The 17,413-nt window shown below is 48.8% G+C and overlaps 1 protein-coding gene across 8 annotated transcripts in view; it reads left to right on the forward strand.

Annotated features, from left to right (window-relative positions):
• The window catches only part of myo5aa (myosin VAa), a 101,700-nt gene that overhangs the window by 13,167 nt on the left and 71,120 nt on the right, over positions 1 to 17,413 (forward strand). For all 8 annotated transcript variants that reach the window (XM_042331067.1, XM_042331074.1, XM_042331071.1 and 5 more), the window contains exons 2-5: positions 14,507 to 14,617; positions 15,257 to 15,428; positions 15,541 to 15,685; positions 16,111 to 16,267. In XM_042331067.1, coding sequence (XP_042187001.1) covers positions 14,507 to 14,617; positions 15,257 to 15,428; positions 15,541 to 15,685; positions 16,111 to 16,267 — 585 coding nt within the window. The remainder of the gene's footprint in view (positions 1 to 14,506; positions 14,618 to 15,256; positions 15,429 to 15,540; positions 15,686 to 16,110; positions 16,268 to 17,413) is intronic.

Raw genomic sequence — 17,413 nt, forward strand, 5'->3', positions numbered from 1 at the left:
AGTTCTGCTGTTGCCAGCACCAATAACTATAGTTCTGCTGTTGCCAGCACCAATAACTATAGTTCTGCTGTTGCCAGTACCAATAACTATAGTTCTGCTGTTGCCAGTACCAATAACTATAATTCTGCTGTTGCCAGCACCAATAACTATAATTCTGCTGTTGTCAGCACCAATAACTATAGTTCTGCTGTTGCCAGCACCAATAACTATAGTTCTGCTGTTGCCAGCACCAATAACTATAGTTCTGCTGTTGCCAGCACCAATAACTATAGTTCTGCTGTTGCCAGCACCAATAACTATAGTTCTGCTGTTGCCAGCACCAATAACTATAATTCTGCTGTTGCCAGCACCAATAACTATAATTCTGCTGTTGCCAGCACCAATAACTATAATTCTGCTGTTGCCAGCACCAATAACTATAATTCTGCTGTTGTCAGCACCAATAATAATAATTCTGCTGTTGCCAGCACCAGTAACTATAAATCTGCTGTTGTCAGCACCAATAATAATAATTCTGCTGTTGCCAGCACCAATAACTATAATTCTGCTGTTGCCAGCACCAATAACTATAATTCTGCTGTTGCCAGCACCAATAACTATAATTCTGCTGTTGCCAGCACCAATAACTATAATTCTGCTGTTGCCAGCACCAATAACTATAATTCTGCTGTTGCCAGCACCAGTAACTATAATTCTGCTGTTGCCAGCACCAGTAACTATAATTCTGCTGTTGCCAGCACCAGTAACTAGAATTCTGCTGTTGCCAGCACCAATAACTATAATTCTGCTGTTGCCAGCACCAGTAACTATAATTCTGCTGTTGCCAGTATCAGTAACTATAATTCTGCTGTTGCCAGTATCAGTAACTATAATTCTGCTGTTGCCAGCACCAATAACTATAATTCTGCTGTTGCCAGTACCAATAACTATAATTCTGCTGTTGCCAGTACCAAACCCACAACTCAAAGGGTTAAGTTTAGGTCTAGCTTACAGCGTGACGTTATTCTGTTGGAATGAATGGCAGCTCATTCCTTTTCACTATAGAAAAATGTCTTGTCATTTTGACAGCATTAAAATGACATCTCTGCTGTCACGGGTTGGTGAACAGAGTGTATCTAGTCATCAGGCTGTAGTAGGCTCCAGTAGTCAGTCAGGTCTAGCCTAAAGGGCTTTAGGGAAAGCACAGTCTTTTAGTAACTCAGAGAAGAATACAGCATCTCTCAGCTCAAAGCTAAACACACTTTCCTCATGCTACTGATCAGGTCAGCTAGTAAGACAAACTGCTGGACCATTTCATAATTGTGTGTCTGTGTTTTCCTCTGACGCTGATACGGGACATGTGCATTAGATTACCACGGTAACTCTGTTATGGTAATTGAGCGGAGAAGTCGTGTCCACAGTGCGATCTAGATGACATCCTGCTGCTCCACTCTCAAATACAGACGGACGGACAGACGGACAGACAGACAGTGTGTGAGTGAAGGAGTGTGTGTGTGTAGAGCTGGGCGATATGGACCAAAATTCATATCCCAGTAAATTGACTGAATTATCACCAGAATGACAAGTTTATAACATTATGTGCACCACAGTTATTTAAAAAAAAAATTCCCTTAACTACTATTACCAAACGTATTTAATTTCAAACTTCACACTTCTCTAGTAGGGCCCTATAGGTTATTTATCATAATGAACAATATAAGCCAAATGTCCACATAAGTGGTTGGTTTGGTCGGTGTCGATAATATTTGGTTCTTCGTCCCAGCTCGTATGTGTGTTTGAGCGAGTTTTTGTCTGCCTCCATTCTCATGTGACTGAGGGGTGGTAGTCTGGGCTGGGAGGGCGGGAGCTGGGCTGTTTGACTGAAATCTGGGTTGTTCAATGACAGGGTTGGACCAGAGCAAAGTAGAAGGCAGAGGGAGAGAGACAGAGTCCTGATCGCTGTCAGACACAATGGGAATATTTCATCTGTCCGCAACGCTATAACCATCACTCTAATTGATTCACCTCCCTCTGCTGGCCAGGTGTGTGGCAGGGAGTGTGTTGCAAGGTGTGTGTGTGTGGGGCCGGGAGGTGAAGAGGAGGGGGGCAAAGTTTAAGATAAGGCTCTGGGATCTGCTGAGGCGTGAAGATGAACGAGAATCAGGAGTTGGATTATATGTTTGTCAAAGTAAGTTCACTTCCTTTCATTTGGCTTGGTTTGGTTATTTCTCTATTGTGTTGTAGTAGAACGTTTCAGGCCTGTGTGTGAGAGCGTGGCCTGTCCAGTAGCTCTGTGAGTTGGAGACAACATGGAGGTCAGACACACCCTGGTCTGCACTGATCTGGTGTCCTAACTAGTGTCCTAACTCCCCTGTCTCTCCTGTACCAGGAAGGGTTGTTTGTCTGTTGCACTCTGCATCCTAAATGATACCCTGTATGGCACCCAAAGGGCTCTGATCAAAAGTAGTGTACTTTATAAGGAATAGGGTGCCATTTGGGATGCTACCACCATGAGTGTTCCAGTAGGCCTTGGAACTTCAGCCAACACAGGAACAACAGAGGGCTGCCCAACAAGACTGTTTCAGACAGTTAGGAGCACTATCTAGATTATCATACCTACATACCTTCCTTCTGTCATACCCCGTTATACGCTATTATACAATGGGAACTCTCTACTGTACTGTCGTAGTCAGGGCTACTGTACTGTCGTAGTCAGGGCTGCTGTACTGTCGTAGTCAGGGCTGCTGTACTGTCGTAGTCAGGGCTGCTGTACTGTCGTAGTCAGGGCTGCTGTGCTGTCGTAGTCAGGGCTGCTGTGCTGTCGTAGTCAGGGCTGCTGTGCTGTCGGAGTCAGGGCTGCTGTGCTGTCGGAGTCAGGGCTGCTGTGCTGTCGTAGTCAGGGCTGCTGTACTGTCGTAGTCAGGGCTGCTGTACTGTCGTAGTCAGGGCTGCTGTACTGTCGTAGTCAGGGCTGCTGTGCTGTCGTAGTCAGGGCTGCTGTGCTGTCGTAGTCAGGGCTGCTGTGCTGTCGGAGTCAGGGCTGCTGTGCTGTCGGAGTCAGGGCTGCTGTGCTGTCGGAGTCAGGGCTGCTGTGCTGTCGGAGTCAGGGCTGCTGTGCTGTCGGAGTCAGAGCTGCTGTGCTGTCGGAGTCAGGGCTGCTGTACTGTCATACTGTACTCCTGTTTGCTAAATGTCTGCATGGTAACTAATGGGATGAGACAGAGAAGTTACTGTAAGACAGACACTAGGGGTTGACACTGTCGGTATTGAGAGCAGAGATGAAGGGGGGATGGAGAGAGGAAGGGGGGATGGGGGGATGGAGAGAGGGGGGGGATGGAGAGAGGAAGGGGGATGGAGAGAGGAAGGGGGGATGGAGAGAGGGGGGGGATGGAGAGAGGAAGGGGGATGGAGAGAGGAAGGGGGATGGAGAGAGGGGGGGGGATGGAGAGAGGAAGGGGGGATGGATAGAGGAAGGGGGATGGATGATAGGGAAGGGGGATGGAGAGAGGAAGGGGGATGGAGAGGATGGAGAGAGGAAGGGGGGGGAGAGATGGAGAGAGGAAGGGGGGGGGGATGGAGAGAGGAAGGGGGATGGAGAGAGGAAGGGGGATGGAGAGAGGAAGGGGGGATGGAGAGAGGAAGGGGGATGGAGAGAGGAAGGGGGATGGAGAGAGGAAGGGGGATGGAGAGAGGAAGGGGGATGGAGAGAGGATAGTGGGATGGAGAGAGCGAGGGATGGGGTAATGAGATGGGGAGGGAAAGAGGGTGAACGAGCGCTCAAGGTAGTGTTTCCCAGGAAATCAGGGATTTTCATCAACATCGGTTTTCCCCAAGATTCCTACATCTGCCCCTCTCCTCCCCCCATCCTCTCCTCCTCTTCCTCCTGTGTCTCTGCTGAGGTGTGTACTGGGGAGCGTTAAACCAAAGATGTTTTATAAACTCTGTGGTTAAACAGAAAAGCAGCAGTTTCTCACATGAGGCTCTGTCATGTGATGAACCGGGTCATGTGATGAGGGGGCCGCAGTTACCGCGAGATTAGTTCTACTGTTCACAGTGTTGACTAGACTAATTACACACACACACACACACACACACACACACACACACACACACACACACACGCAGTGGGCAGGGCTCCATTTTGGAAGAATAAATTATAGTTTAATGGAGCAGAAACTGTTTCTGTTGAAGAATGAAGACATTGAAGAACATTATGAACTGGGTGGTTCGAGCCCTGAATTCTGATTGGCTTACAACTGTGGTATATCAGACCCTATACCTTGGGTATGACAAAACCATTTATTTTTACTGCTCTAATTACGTTGGTAACCAGTTTATAATAACAGTAAGGCACCTCGGGGGTTTGTGGTATATGGCCAATATTGTAGGATTTTAATGAATTTATTTGCAAATTATGGTCACCTACAAACAAGCAAGATTTCTGGCTCTCACAGACCTGTAACTTCTTCTTTAAGTGGCTCCTCTGTCCTCCACTCGTTACGTGTATTAATGGCACCTGTTTGAACTTGTTCTCAGTATAAAAGACACCTGTCCACAACCTCAAACAGTCACACTCCAAACTCCACTGTGGCCAAGACCAAAGAGCTGTCAAAGGACACCAGACCTGCACCAGGCTGGGAAGACTGAATCTGCAATAGGTAAGCAGCTTGGTTTGAAGAAATCAACTGTGGGAGCAATTATTAGGAAATGGAAGACATACAAGACCACTGATAATCTCCCTCGATCTGGGGCTCCACGCAAGATCTCACCCCATGGGGTCAAAATGATCACAAGAACGGTGAGCAAAAATCCCAGAACCACACGGGGGGACCTAGTGAATGACCTGCAGAAGGCTGGGAGCAAAGTAACAAAGCCTACCATCAGGAACACACTACGCTGCCAGGGACTCAAATCCTGCAGTGCCAGACATGTCCCCCTGCTTAAGCCAGTACATGACCAGGCCCGTCTGAAGTTTGCTAGAGAGCATTTGGATGATCCAGAAGAAGATTGGGAGAATGTCATATGGTCAGATGAAACCAAAATATAACTTTTTGGTAAAAACTCAACTTGTCGTGTTTGGAGGACAAAGAATGCTGAGTTGCATCCAAAGAACACCATACCTACTGTGAAGCACGGGGGTGGAAACATCATGCTTTGGGGCTGTTTTTCTGCAAAGGGACCAGGACGACTGATCCTTGTAAAGGAAAGAATGAATGGGGCCATGTATCGTGAGATTTTGAGTGAAAACCTCCTTCCATCAGCAAGGGCATTGAAGATGAAACGTGGCTGGGTCTTTCAGCATGACATTGATCAAATCAAATCAAATTTTTATTTGTCACATACACATGGTTAGCAGATGTTAATGCGAGTGTAGCGAAATGCTTGTGCTTCTAGTTCCGACAATGCAGTAATAACGAGCAAGTAATCTAACTAACAATTCCAAAAAAACTACTGTCTTATACACAGTGTAAGGGGATAAAGAATATGTACATAAGGATATATGAATGAGTGATGGTACAGAGCAGCATAGGCAAGATACAGTAGATGATATTGAGTACAGTATATACATATGAGATAAGTATGTAAACCAAGTGGCATAGTTAAAGTGGCTAGTGATACATGTATTACATAAGGATGCAGTCGATGATATAGAGTACAGTATCAACGTATGCATATGAGATGAACAATGTAGGGTAAGTAACATTATATAAGGTAGCATTGTTTAAAGTGGCTAGTGATATATTTACATCATTTCCCATCAATTCCCATGATTAAAGTGGCTGGAGTAGAGTCAGTGTCATTGACAGTGTGTTGGCAGTAGCCACTCAATGTTAGTGGTGGCTGTTTAACAGTCTGATGGCCTTGAGATAGAAGCTGTTTTTCAGTCTCTCGGTCCCAGCTTTGATGCACCTGTACTGACCTCGCCTTCTGGATGACAGCGGGGTGAACAGACAGTGGCTCGGGTGGTTGATGTCCTTGATGATCTTTATGGCCTTCCTGTAGCATCGGGTGGTGTAGGTGTCCTGGAGGGCAGGTAGTTTGCCCCCGGTGATGCGTTGTGCAGACCTCACTACCCTCTGGAGAGCCTTACGGTTGAGGGCGGGGCAGTTGCCATACCAGGCGGTGATACAGCCCGCCAGGATGCTCTCGATTGTGCATCTGTAGAAGTTTGTGAGTGCTTTTGGTGACAAGCCGAATTTCTTCAGCCTCCTGAGGTTGAAGAGGCGCTGCTGCGCCTTCCTCACGATGCTGTCTGTGTGAGTGGACCAATTCAGTTTGTCTGTGATGTGTATGCCGAGGAACTTAAAACTTGCTACCCTCTCCACTACTGTTCCATCGATGTGGATGGGGGTGTTCCCTCTGCTGTTTCCTGAAGTCCACAATCATCTCCTTAGTTTTGTTGACGTTGAGTGTGAGGTTATTTTCCTGACACCACACTCCGAGGGCCCTCACCTCCTCCCTGTAGGCCGTCTCGTCGTTGTTGGTAATCAAGCCTACCACTGTTGTGTCGTCCGCAAACTTGATGATTGAGTTGGAGGCGTGCATGGCCACGCAGTCGTGGGTGAACAGGGAGTACAGGAGAGGGCTCAGAACGCACCCTTGTGGGGCCCCAGTGTTGAGGATCAGCGGGGAGGAGATGTTGTTGCCTACCCTCACCACCTGGGGGCGGCCCGTCAGGAAGTCCAGTACCCAGTTGCACAGGGCGGGGTCGAGACCCAGGGTCTCGAGCTTGATGACGAGCTTGGAGGGTACTATGGTGTTGAATGCCGAGCTGTAGTCGATGAACAGCATTCTCACATAGGTATTCCTCTTGTCCAGATGGGTTAGGGCAGTGTGGTTGAGATTGCATCGTCTGTGGACCTATTTGGGCGGTAAGCAAATTGGAGTGGGTCAAGGGTGTCAGGTAGGGTGGAGGTGATATGGTCCTTGACTAGTCTCTCAAAGCACTTCATGATGACGGATGTGAGTGCTACGGGCGGTAGTCGTTTAGCTCAGTTACCTTAGCTTTCTTGGGAACAGGAACAATGGTGGCCCTCTTGAAGCATGTGGGAACAGCAGACTGGTATAGGGATTGATTGAATATGTCCGTAAACACACCGGCCAGCTGGTCTGCGCATGCTCTGAGGGCGCGGCTGGGGATGCCGTCTGGGCCTGCAGCCTTGCGAGGGTTAACACGTTTAAATGTCTTACTCACTTCGGCTGCAGTGAAGGAGAGACCGCATGTTTCCGTTGCAGGCCGTGTCAGTGGCACTGTATTGTCCTCAAAGCGGGCAAAAGTTATTTAGTCTGCCTGGGAGCAAGACATCCTGGTCCGTGACTGGGCTGGGTTTCTTCCTGTAGTCCGTGATTGACTGTAGACCCTGCCACATGCCTCTTGTGTCTGAGCCGTTGAATTGAGATTCTACTTTGTCTCTGTACTGGCGCTTAGCTTGTTTGATAGCCTTGCGGAGGGAATAGCTGCACTGTTTGTATTCAGTCATGTTACCAGACACCTTGCCCTGATTAAAAGCAGTGGTTCGTGCCTTCAGTTTCACACGAATGCTGCCATCAATCCACGGTTTCTGGTTAGGGAATGTTTTAATCGTTGCTATGGGAACGACATCTTCAACGCACGTTCTAATGAACTCGCACACCGAATCAGCGTATTCGTCAATGTTGTTGTCTGACGCAATACGAAACATCTCCCAGTCCACGTGATGGAAGCAGTCTTGGAGTGTGGAGTCAGCTTGGTCGGACCAGCGTTGGACAGACCTCAGCGTGGGAGCTTCTTGTTTTAGTTTCTGTCTGTAGGCAGGGATCAACAAAATGGAGTCGTGGTCAGCTTTTCCGAAAGGGGGGTGGGGCAGGGCCTTATATGCGTCGCGGAAGTTAGAGTAACAATGATCCAGGGTCTTTCCACCCCTGGTTGCGCAATCGATATGCTGATAAAATTTAGGGAGTCTTGTTTTCAGATTAGCCTTGTTAAAATCCCCAGCTACAATGAATGCAGCCTCCGGATAAATCGTTTCCAGTTTGCAGAGAGTTAAATAAAGTTCGTTCAGAGCCATCGATGTGTCTGCTTGGGGGGATATATACGGCTGTGATTATAATCGAAGAGAATTCTCTTGGTAGATAATGCGGTCTACATTTGATTGTGAGGAATTCTAAATCAGGTGAACAGAAGGATTTGAGTTCCTGTATGTTTCTTTCATCACACCATGTCACGTTGGCCATAAGGCATACGCCCCCGCCCGTCTTCTTACCAGAAAGATGTTTGTTTCTGTCGGCGCGATGCGTGGAGAAACCCGCTGGCTGCACCGCTTCGGATTGCGTCTCTCCAGTTAGCCATGTTTCCGTGAAGCAGAGAACGTTACAGTCTCTGATGTCCCTCTGGAATGCTACCCTTGCTCGGATTTCATCAACCTTGTTGTCAAGAGACTGGACATTGGCAAGAAGAATGCTAGGGAGTGGTGCACGATGTGCCCGTCTCCGGAGTCTGACCAGAAGACCGCTTCGTTTCCCTCTTTTTCTGAGTCGTTTTTTTTTTTGGTCGCTGCATGTGATCCACTCCGTTACACTGGTTGTAAGGCAGAACACAGGATCCACATCGCGAAAAACATATTCTTGGTCGTACTGATGGTGAGTTGACGCTGATCTTATATTCAGTAGTTCTTCTCGGCTGTGTAATGAAACCTAAGATGACCTGGGGTACTAGTGTAAGAAATAACACGTAAAAAAACAAAAAACTGCATAGTTTCCTAGGAATGCGAAGCGAGGCGGCCATCTCTGTCGGCGCCGGAAGTAACAGATCCCAAACACACCGCCCAGGCAACGAAGGAGTGGCTTCGTAAGAAGCATTTCAAGGTCCTGGAGTGGCCTAGCCAGTCTCCAGATCTCAACCCCAAAACATCACTGCTCTAGAGGAGATCTGCATGGAGGAATGAGACAAAATACCAGCAACAGTGTGTGAAAACCTTGTGAAGACTTACAGAAAACGTTTGACCTCTGTCATTGCCAACAAAGGGTATATAACAAAGTATTGAGATAAACTTTTGTTATTGACCAAATACTTATTTTCCACCATATTTTGCAAATTAATTAATTAAAGATCCTACAATGTGATTTTCTGGATTTTTTTTCTCATTTTGTCTGTCATAGTTGAAGTGTACCTATGATCAAAATTACAGGCCTCTCTCATCTTTTTAAGTGGGAGAACTTGCACAATTGGTGGCTGACTAAATACTTTTTTGCCCCACTGTACCCTTGCTAAGGGCTGTGTCCTGGCACTCTACGTTGCGTCGTGCTTAAGAACAGTCCTGAGCCGTGGTATATTGGCCATATACCACAACTCCTCGGGCCTTATGGTTTAATTATAATTGGGTTGGCTCATAGGGCCATTGATGCTCTCCATTTGAGCACTAAGAGGCCTGGCCAGGGGGTGGAGGTTGTATTTACTGCTGCTCTACAGCCCTTCAGTGTTTCATCCTCCCCCTCAGCAGTAGTGAAGACACCAGGCCTGCAGGGTGAGGGCCGGCTGCAGTTCAACTCTCCTCATCCTCCCCCTCAGCAGTAGTGAAGACACCGGGCCTGCAGGGTGAGGGCCGGCTGCAGTTCAACTCTCCTCATCCTCCCCCTCAGCAGTAGTGAAGACACCAGGCCTGCAGGGTGAGGGCCGGCTGCAGTTCAACTCTCCTCATCCTCCCCCTCAGCAGTAGTGAAGACACCAGGCCTGCAGGGTGAGGGCCGGCTGCAGTTCCACTCTCCTCATCCTCCCCCTCAGCAGTAGTGAAGACACCAGGCCTGCAGGGTGAGGGCCGGCTGCAGTTCCACTCTCCTCATCCTCCCCCTCAGCAGTAGTGAAGACACCAGGCCTGCAGGGTGAGGGCCGGCTGCAGTTCCACTCTCCTCATCCTCCTCCTCTCCTCCATCTGCAGTCACAGTCAGTGATCTGTAATGCTGAGTTGTGAAAGCTACATGGTGGATGTCTGGCCTGTCCTGCTCTGTCAGATCAGGAGAAATAAAGGAATGAAGGACAGGAAGAGTGAACAAGAGGGGAGAAGGAGAGGAGGTGAAAGAGGGGGAGAGATCTGACTGATGAAGTGAAAGCTCAGTCTTAGAGGGTTAATCTGCTTCTAATAATCCTGTTGGCTGTGAACAAATGTATTAACACTTCTGCTGTTACTTTCTCCCCTCCTGTCCTCTCTCCCCCCCTTCTGTCCTCTCTTCTCCCCCTCCTGTCCTCTCTTCTCTCCCCCTCCTGTCCTCTCTTCTCTCCCCCCCTGTCCTCTCTCTTCTCCCCCTCCTGTCCTCTCTTCTCCCCCCTCCTGTCCTCTCTTCTCCCCCCTCCTGTCCTCTCTTCTCCCCCCCCTCCTGTCCTCTCTTCTCCCCCCCTCCTGTTCTCTCTTCTCCCCCTCCTGTTCTCTCTTCTTCTCCCCCTCCTGTCCTCTCTTCTCCCCCCCCTTCTGTCCTCTCTTCTCCCCCCTTCTCTCTTCTCCCCCCCTTCTCTCTTCTCCCCCTTCTGTCCTCTCTTCTCCCCCTTCTGTCCTCTCTTCTCCCCCTATCCTCTCTCCTCTCTTCTGGGTCTGCCTCACTAGCTCCTCGCCCCTAGTACACTGTACCAGTAGCATCTCTCAGAGCCTTTCCGTATTCACTGCTGTGAAAGGACTGGTATAACCAATGTGTGTGTGTGTGTGTGTGTGTGTGTGTGTGTGTAGGTGTAGTTCTCTGTGTAAGGATTAGATTAGAGGTAAATCCAGAGTTAATACAGTGTTGATCTTTAGTCTCTTGGTTAGTCCTGGATTAATGGGCCAGCCTGAGTCGCTCCTGCCTTTCCCTGCTACCAAACACGTACACACTACTCTAATACAACTAACCACTGGGGTCAGAAGGTTGCTGGTGTTCTTACTGGTTGCTCTGGGCCCCTGAGGAAGGCACTGATGTACTAAACATCTCCAGGAGTAGACCTGCAGTGTGTAATAGTTTGTCAGGTTCATATTGAACGCTTGCCTCAGGCATATGTTAGCTCTACAGTAGCCCACTGAGCTAAAGCCTCAAGCAAGGTTACATCACACTCTGCTGCTTGCTGCAGACCCCTCTGTCCTCTCACTCTCTTACACACATCCCTGTAGCTCTTCCTCTCACCCTCTTACACACATCCCTGTAGCTCTTCCTCTCCCCCTCTTACACACATCCCTGTAGCTCTTCCTCTCCCACTCTTACACACATCCCTGTAGCTCTTCCTCTCCCCCTCTTACACACATCACTGTAGCTCTTCCTCTCCCCCTCTTACACACATCCCTGTAGCTCTTCCTCTCCCCCTCTTACACACATCACTGTAGCTCTTCCTCCCCCTCTTTCACACATCACTGTAGCTCTTCCTCTCCCCCTCTTACACACATCACTGTAGCTCTTCCTCTCCCCTCTTACACACATCCCTGTAGCTCTTCCTCTTACACACATCCCTGTAGCTCTTCCTATCCCCCTCTTACACACATCCCTGTAGCTCTTCCTCTCACCCTCTTACACACATCCCTGTAGCTCTTCCTCTCACTCTCTTACACACATCCCTGTAGCTCTTCCTCTCACTCTCTTACACACATCCCTGTAGCTCTTCCTCTCACCCTCTTACACACATCCCTGTAGCTCTTCCTCTCACCCTCTTACACACATCCCTGTAGCTCTTCCTCTCACCCTCTTACACACATCCCTGTAGCTCTTCCTCTCACCCTCTTACACACATCCCTGTAGCTCTTCCTCCCCCACTCTTACACACATCCCTGTAGCTCTTCCTCCCCCACTCTTACACACATCCCTGTAGCTCTTCCTCTCACCCTCTTACACACATCCCTGTAGCTCTTCCTCTCACCCTCTTACACACATCCCTGTAGCTCTTCCTCCCCCACTCTTACACACATCCCTGTAGCTCTTCCTCTCACCCTCTTACACACATCCCTGTAGCTCTTCCTCTCACCCTCTTATACACATCCCTGTAGCTCTTCCTCTCACCCTCTTACACACATCCCTGTAGCTCTTCCTCTCCCCCTCTTACACACATCCTTGTAGCTCTTCCTCCCCCACTCTTACACACATCCCTGTAGCTCTTCCTCTCACCCTCTTACACACATCCCTGTAGCTCTTCCTCTCACCCTCTTACACACATCCCTGTAGCTCTTCCTCTCACCCTCTTACACACATCCCTGTAGCTCTTCCTCTCCCCCTCTTACACACATCCCTGTAGCTCTTCCTCTCCCACTCTGATCAGCTGTTCCAGGTCATGACCAGGCAAGCAGAGGGTGTGTGACGAGAAACGCCTTCACTCTGAGTCATGAGGGCTGATGTCACAAGGGAGATAATATCTCCTTCTCTTCCTGCATCCTCCTCCTTATCCCTCTCCTCCTCCCCTGTATAGTTGACCAGTCTAGCTGACCCCCACTAGCACCATGTAGCAGACAGGGTCCCTCTGACTCCTCTCTGTCCGTGTCTGTGTTTGTGTGTGCTTGGGGTAGAGTTGTACCCTTCATCTGTCCTCTACTGTAACCCTGGGGATCTGTCTATAAATATGACTCACCCCCCCCCCACCCTCCTCCTCCTCCTCACAATGTGGACTAGGAAATGGTTTACACGCTTCATTGCTGCAGAAAGTGTGTGTGTGATTAGGAGGATCAGGAAGTGTGCTCAGCGGTGTATGGTGATGCTACTCAGTGAGGTGTGTGTGAGGCAATTTTTACCTCCACCCTCCTGTCTCTTTCTCACTCTCTCCATCTCTCTCACACATTCTCTCACTTCTTCTCTCTCTCCCTCACTCCTCCTTTCCATTGCTAGGAGCTGGCCTGTGAACCGCTCTCCTCCAGGAAGGAACATGAGAGAGCGACAGAATAGCCTCAGTAACCCTGCTACCTGCTATAGGATGACTGATACTGTGTTCTGTCGAGTCAGCACTTTTCTCTGCTGACCTCTGTATACACACACACACACACACACACACACACACACACACACACACACACTGCTCTGACCTTTCAGTGTTAAACACTGGTGTGAAAGATTAATTTCAATTCATTGTGGAGCATCACAAGAATACCTTATCCACTACATAGTGATAAACCATGATGACATGACGATGACGTAGGTCTGAATATGTAAGCAACCTACTACAATGGTGATTATTGTCTGTCTGTCTGTCTGTCTGTCTGTCTGTCTGTCTGTGAGTATATGGCTATGAGCTAGATCTTTAGACTTTTCCACAGAATGTTCCTGGAAGGTTGGCTGAGGGTTGCTGGAAGGTTAGGGTGAGTCATGAGGATATGAGAGCATCCGATCCGAGTGCCAACAGTCTTAGTGCCAACACACGTGCTCACACACACACACACACACACACACACACACACGCGCTTGGTTTCAGTCTTCATGTAAATCCTTCCTACCAATGAGATTCTGACACATTTTACAGACTGTTCTAAGAGCGTTAGTTGGAGTATCAAAGACAGGAACCAGTTGTGTATAGGATACAGTAGTATTCAGGTCAAGCAGGCCCATTTTCCCAAACAAGCAGTATCATGGGGCGGCAGGTAGCCTAGTGGTTAGAGCATTGGGCCAGTAACCAAAAGGTTGCTAGATCGAATCCATGAGCTGACAAGGTAAAAATCTGTCATTCTGACCCTGAACAAGCAGTTAACCCACTAGGCCGCCATTGTAAGTAAGAATTTGTTCTTAACTAAACATTGTTGCACTATGGAATGAGACCCAGACCGGCCTTCTGTGTGTGTGCCTCTGAAAGTTCTGTGTATACAGGTCTGCTGGTGGTAATAATGGGCCAGGATAAACCAGGATAAACCAGCTTTGTGTAGCGCTGATCATCATTGAGCTGCTTAGTGAGATGTAAAGATTACTGATTGGCCATCTGATTGACCTTTCTAATGGCAGCTGTTAAAGCTGGGATCTACCAGTCGGCTCTCCTCCGTGTGTGTTACAGATGTGGTTCTGTGAACTGCACTCTTGTGAGCCTGAGGCCTGAAGACTTCTGTTAGCTGCCCGTGCTACAACCTGACGACTTAGCTTCCTGAGCTAATGCCGTGGCTTTAGCTCAGCGGACCAGCGCAGTCTAGTGGAAGGCTGAAGACCCGGGATCAACCCCAGTCAGTTTTACAGTGTTTTTGTTTCTGGGTTTTTCACATGTCTTTGATCAGCTGACAGGCTTGTTCCACAGGGCTGGGATCTGAAGGCATTCCTGTCATGTTGTGATCGGTCACAGAATCATGTGGACTGGGTGAATGTGAATGTGAATATGAATGTCCAGCAGTATTGATCATGTTAGATGGTGAAATGATATCCAACCAACCATGGAGATACAACAGTCTCAGTCAGCACTGTACCAGTCTGACACAGCAGCAGGTTCTCTCTGCAGTAGACACTGAGTCTGGGGACAGTACTGGACTGATATAGGCCTTATGTAGCTTTCTGACTTGGAGAACACACTCTGTAGTACGTTTTTATGTCATGTAGAACCTTTCTCTCCCTTCTAACTCTCCTTCTTTCTCCTCTCTCTCAGTTTGCTCGGGTGTGGATCCCTGATGCAGATGAGGTGTGGAAGTCAGCAGAGCTCACTAAGAACTACAAACATGGAGATTCCACCCTACACCTCACACTGGAGGATGGAATGGTGAGTACTGGAGGAGAGGAGGAGGAGAAGGGTGGTGTAGGGTTGGGTGGTTGCATAACATCCTCTCATCTGTGATGAGATGCACACACACACACACACACACACACACACACACACACACACACACACACACACACACACACACACACACACACAGCGAATCTATCTCATTATTGGTTATTGGAGTAGTTGCAAAGGGCTGTTGTCTTCACACTGTAATATATCACCATACATATCATAAAAACATGTCTATGTGTCGATGTCAACCAAGTCCAATAAACCGTTCAGAAGGAAATGGGGGCAGAAACCTGACCCATTTGGTGGCATATTTTGATACATGTGTGAGGCTTATGTTCACCAACTGTCTGTTTTTTATGTCACTGAGTTACATAAAACCAGGTCCCTACTCAGCACACACACCACAGGAGGCTGGTGAGGGGGAGATGAATTACAATAATGGCTGGAATGGACTAAGTGGAATGGTATAAAGCACAATGAAACAATGTTTGATACTGTTCCATTTATTCTGTTCCAGCCATTACTATGAGCCCGTACTCCCCAATTAAGCTGCCACCAGCCGCCTGTGATACACACATATATTGTGTGTGATAACATCTCTGTTTAATCTGTGCTGTCCAGGACATTGAGCACAAGCTGGATGATAAGACAAAGAACCTTCCTCACCTCCGGAACCCTGACATCCTGGTGGGGGAGAATGACCTCACAGCTCTTAGCTACCTCCACGAGCCTGCCGTCCTGCACAACCTTAAAGTCCGCTTCACCGACTCCAAACTCATCTACACATACTGTGGTATGCCCACACAGACACACAAGGGTCACACACACACACACACACACACACACACACACACACACACACACACACACACACACACACACCAACTCCTCCTCTCTTCCTGTAGGTATTGTGCTGGTGGCCATTAATCCCTATGAGAACCTTCCCATCTACGGTAGTGACATCATCAATGCGTACAGTGGCCAGAACATGGGAGACATGGACCCTCACATCTTCGCTGTGGCTGAGGAGGCTTACAAACAGATGGCCAGGTGGGTGTGTGTGGTGTGCGTGCGTGCGAGTGTTCTGGATGGCAGGCAGCTTAGCTCCAGTGATGTACTGGGCCATATGCACTTCCCTCAGTAGTGCCTTGCGGTCGGAGGCCGAGCAATTGTCGTACCAGGCATTGATGCAACCAGTCACGATGCTCTCGATGTTGCAGCTGTAGAACCTTTTGAGGATCTCAGGACTATACTGATGGACTATCCCTCATCTATACTGTACAGCATGTTGTCTGCTACAGTGACCTCTCACCGTTTTCAGAACCATAATGGAACTAAGTAATGACTTTCTGTTTTTATCTTCTATGATTTTTGTTATGTGTGTATTGTTGTATTGGCTTGACTGAGTCTATAAGCTGCCACATGGCAGACTCTTGCTTCCCTCACCGTCTGTCTTTCCTTCTCTCCTGTATTAGAGATGAGAGGAACCAGTCTATAATCGTAAGCGGTGAGTCTGGAGCAGGGAAGACTGTCTCAGCTAAATACGCCATGCGCTACTTTGCTACGGTCAGTGGAGCAGCCACAGAGGCCAACGTAGAGGAGAAGGTCCTCGCATCCAACCCCATCATGGAGGTATGACTCCTCTCCCTTCCCCTCGCCTCTCTTCTCCCTCTCCTCGCTCCAGTCCTCTGCAAAGCCTGCTTCATGGTGTGTTCATGTGGAGTCTGGGAGGGTTAGTTCTCTCCCCTGTGTCCATATGGCCTCTCCCCCATCTCTATTTCTCTCCTCTCCTCCCCTCCCTCTCCCCCATCTCCTCTATTTCTCTCCTCCCTTCCCTCTCCCCCATCTCCTCTATTTCTCTCCTCCCTTCCTTCTCCCCCATCTCCTCTCTTTCTCTCCTCTCCTCCCTTTCTTCTCCCCCATCTCCTCTATTTCTCTCCTCTCCTCCCTTTCTTCTCCCCCATCTCCTCTATTTATCTCCTCCCTTCCCTCTCCCCCATCTCCTCTATTTCTCTCCTTTCCTCCCTTCCCTCTCCCCATCTCCTCTATTTCTCTCCTCCCTTCCCTCTCCCCCATCTCCTCTATTTCTCTCCTCCCTTCCCTCTCCCCCATCTCTATTTCTCTCCTTTCCTCCCCCTTCCCTCTCCCCATCTCCTCTATTTATCTCCTCCCTTCCCTCTCCCCCATCTCCTCTATTTCTCTCCTCCCTTCCCTCTCCCCCATCTCCTCTATTTCTCTCCTCTCCTCCCTTCCTTCTCCCCCATCTCCTCTATTTTTCTCCTCCCTTCCCTCTCCCCCATCTCCTCTCTTTCTCTCCTCTCCTCCCTTTCTTCTCCCCCATCTCCTCTATTTCTCTCCTCCCTTCCTTCTCCCCCATCTCCTCTATTTCTCTCCTTTCCTCCCTTCCCTCTCCCCCATCTCCTCTATTTCTCTCCTCCCTTCCCTCCTCCCCCCATCTCCTCTATTTCTCTCCTTTCCTCCCTTCCCTCTCCCCTTGGTGTAAGGATGAAATCACTCCTCACAGACCTGTCAGCCAATCAGTGGCCAAGCCTTCTTGCTGTGCTGTGTGTGTGTGTGTGTGTGTGTGTGTGTGTGTGTGTGTGTGTGTGTGTGTGTGTTGATGTAAGGAAACATTACCATACTTGCCTGTGCAGCTGAAAGCCTCCTTGTCTATAGGGAACAGTAGCCGTGTGTTTTCTCTTAGCTCCGCTAGAGGAGACTTTACTCCTTACACACACTTTAACCCCTATATAGTCTCTCTCTCTCTGTTTCTCTGTC

This window comes from Oncorhynchus tshawytscha, linkage group LG12, assembly GCF_018296145.1.
Source record: "Oncorhynchus tshawytscha isolate Ot180627B linkage group LG12, Otsh_v2.0, whole genome shotgun sequence".
Classification (NCBI taxonomy): domain Eukaryota; kingdom Metazoa; phylum Chordata; class Actinopteri; order Salmoniformes; family Salmonidae; genus Oncorhynchus; species Oncorhynchus tshawytscha.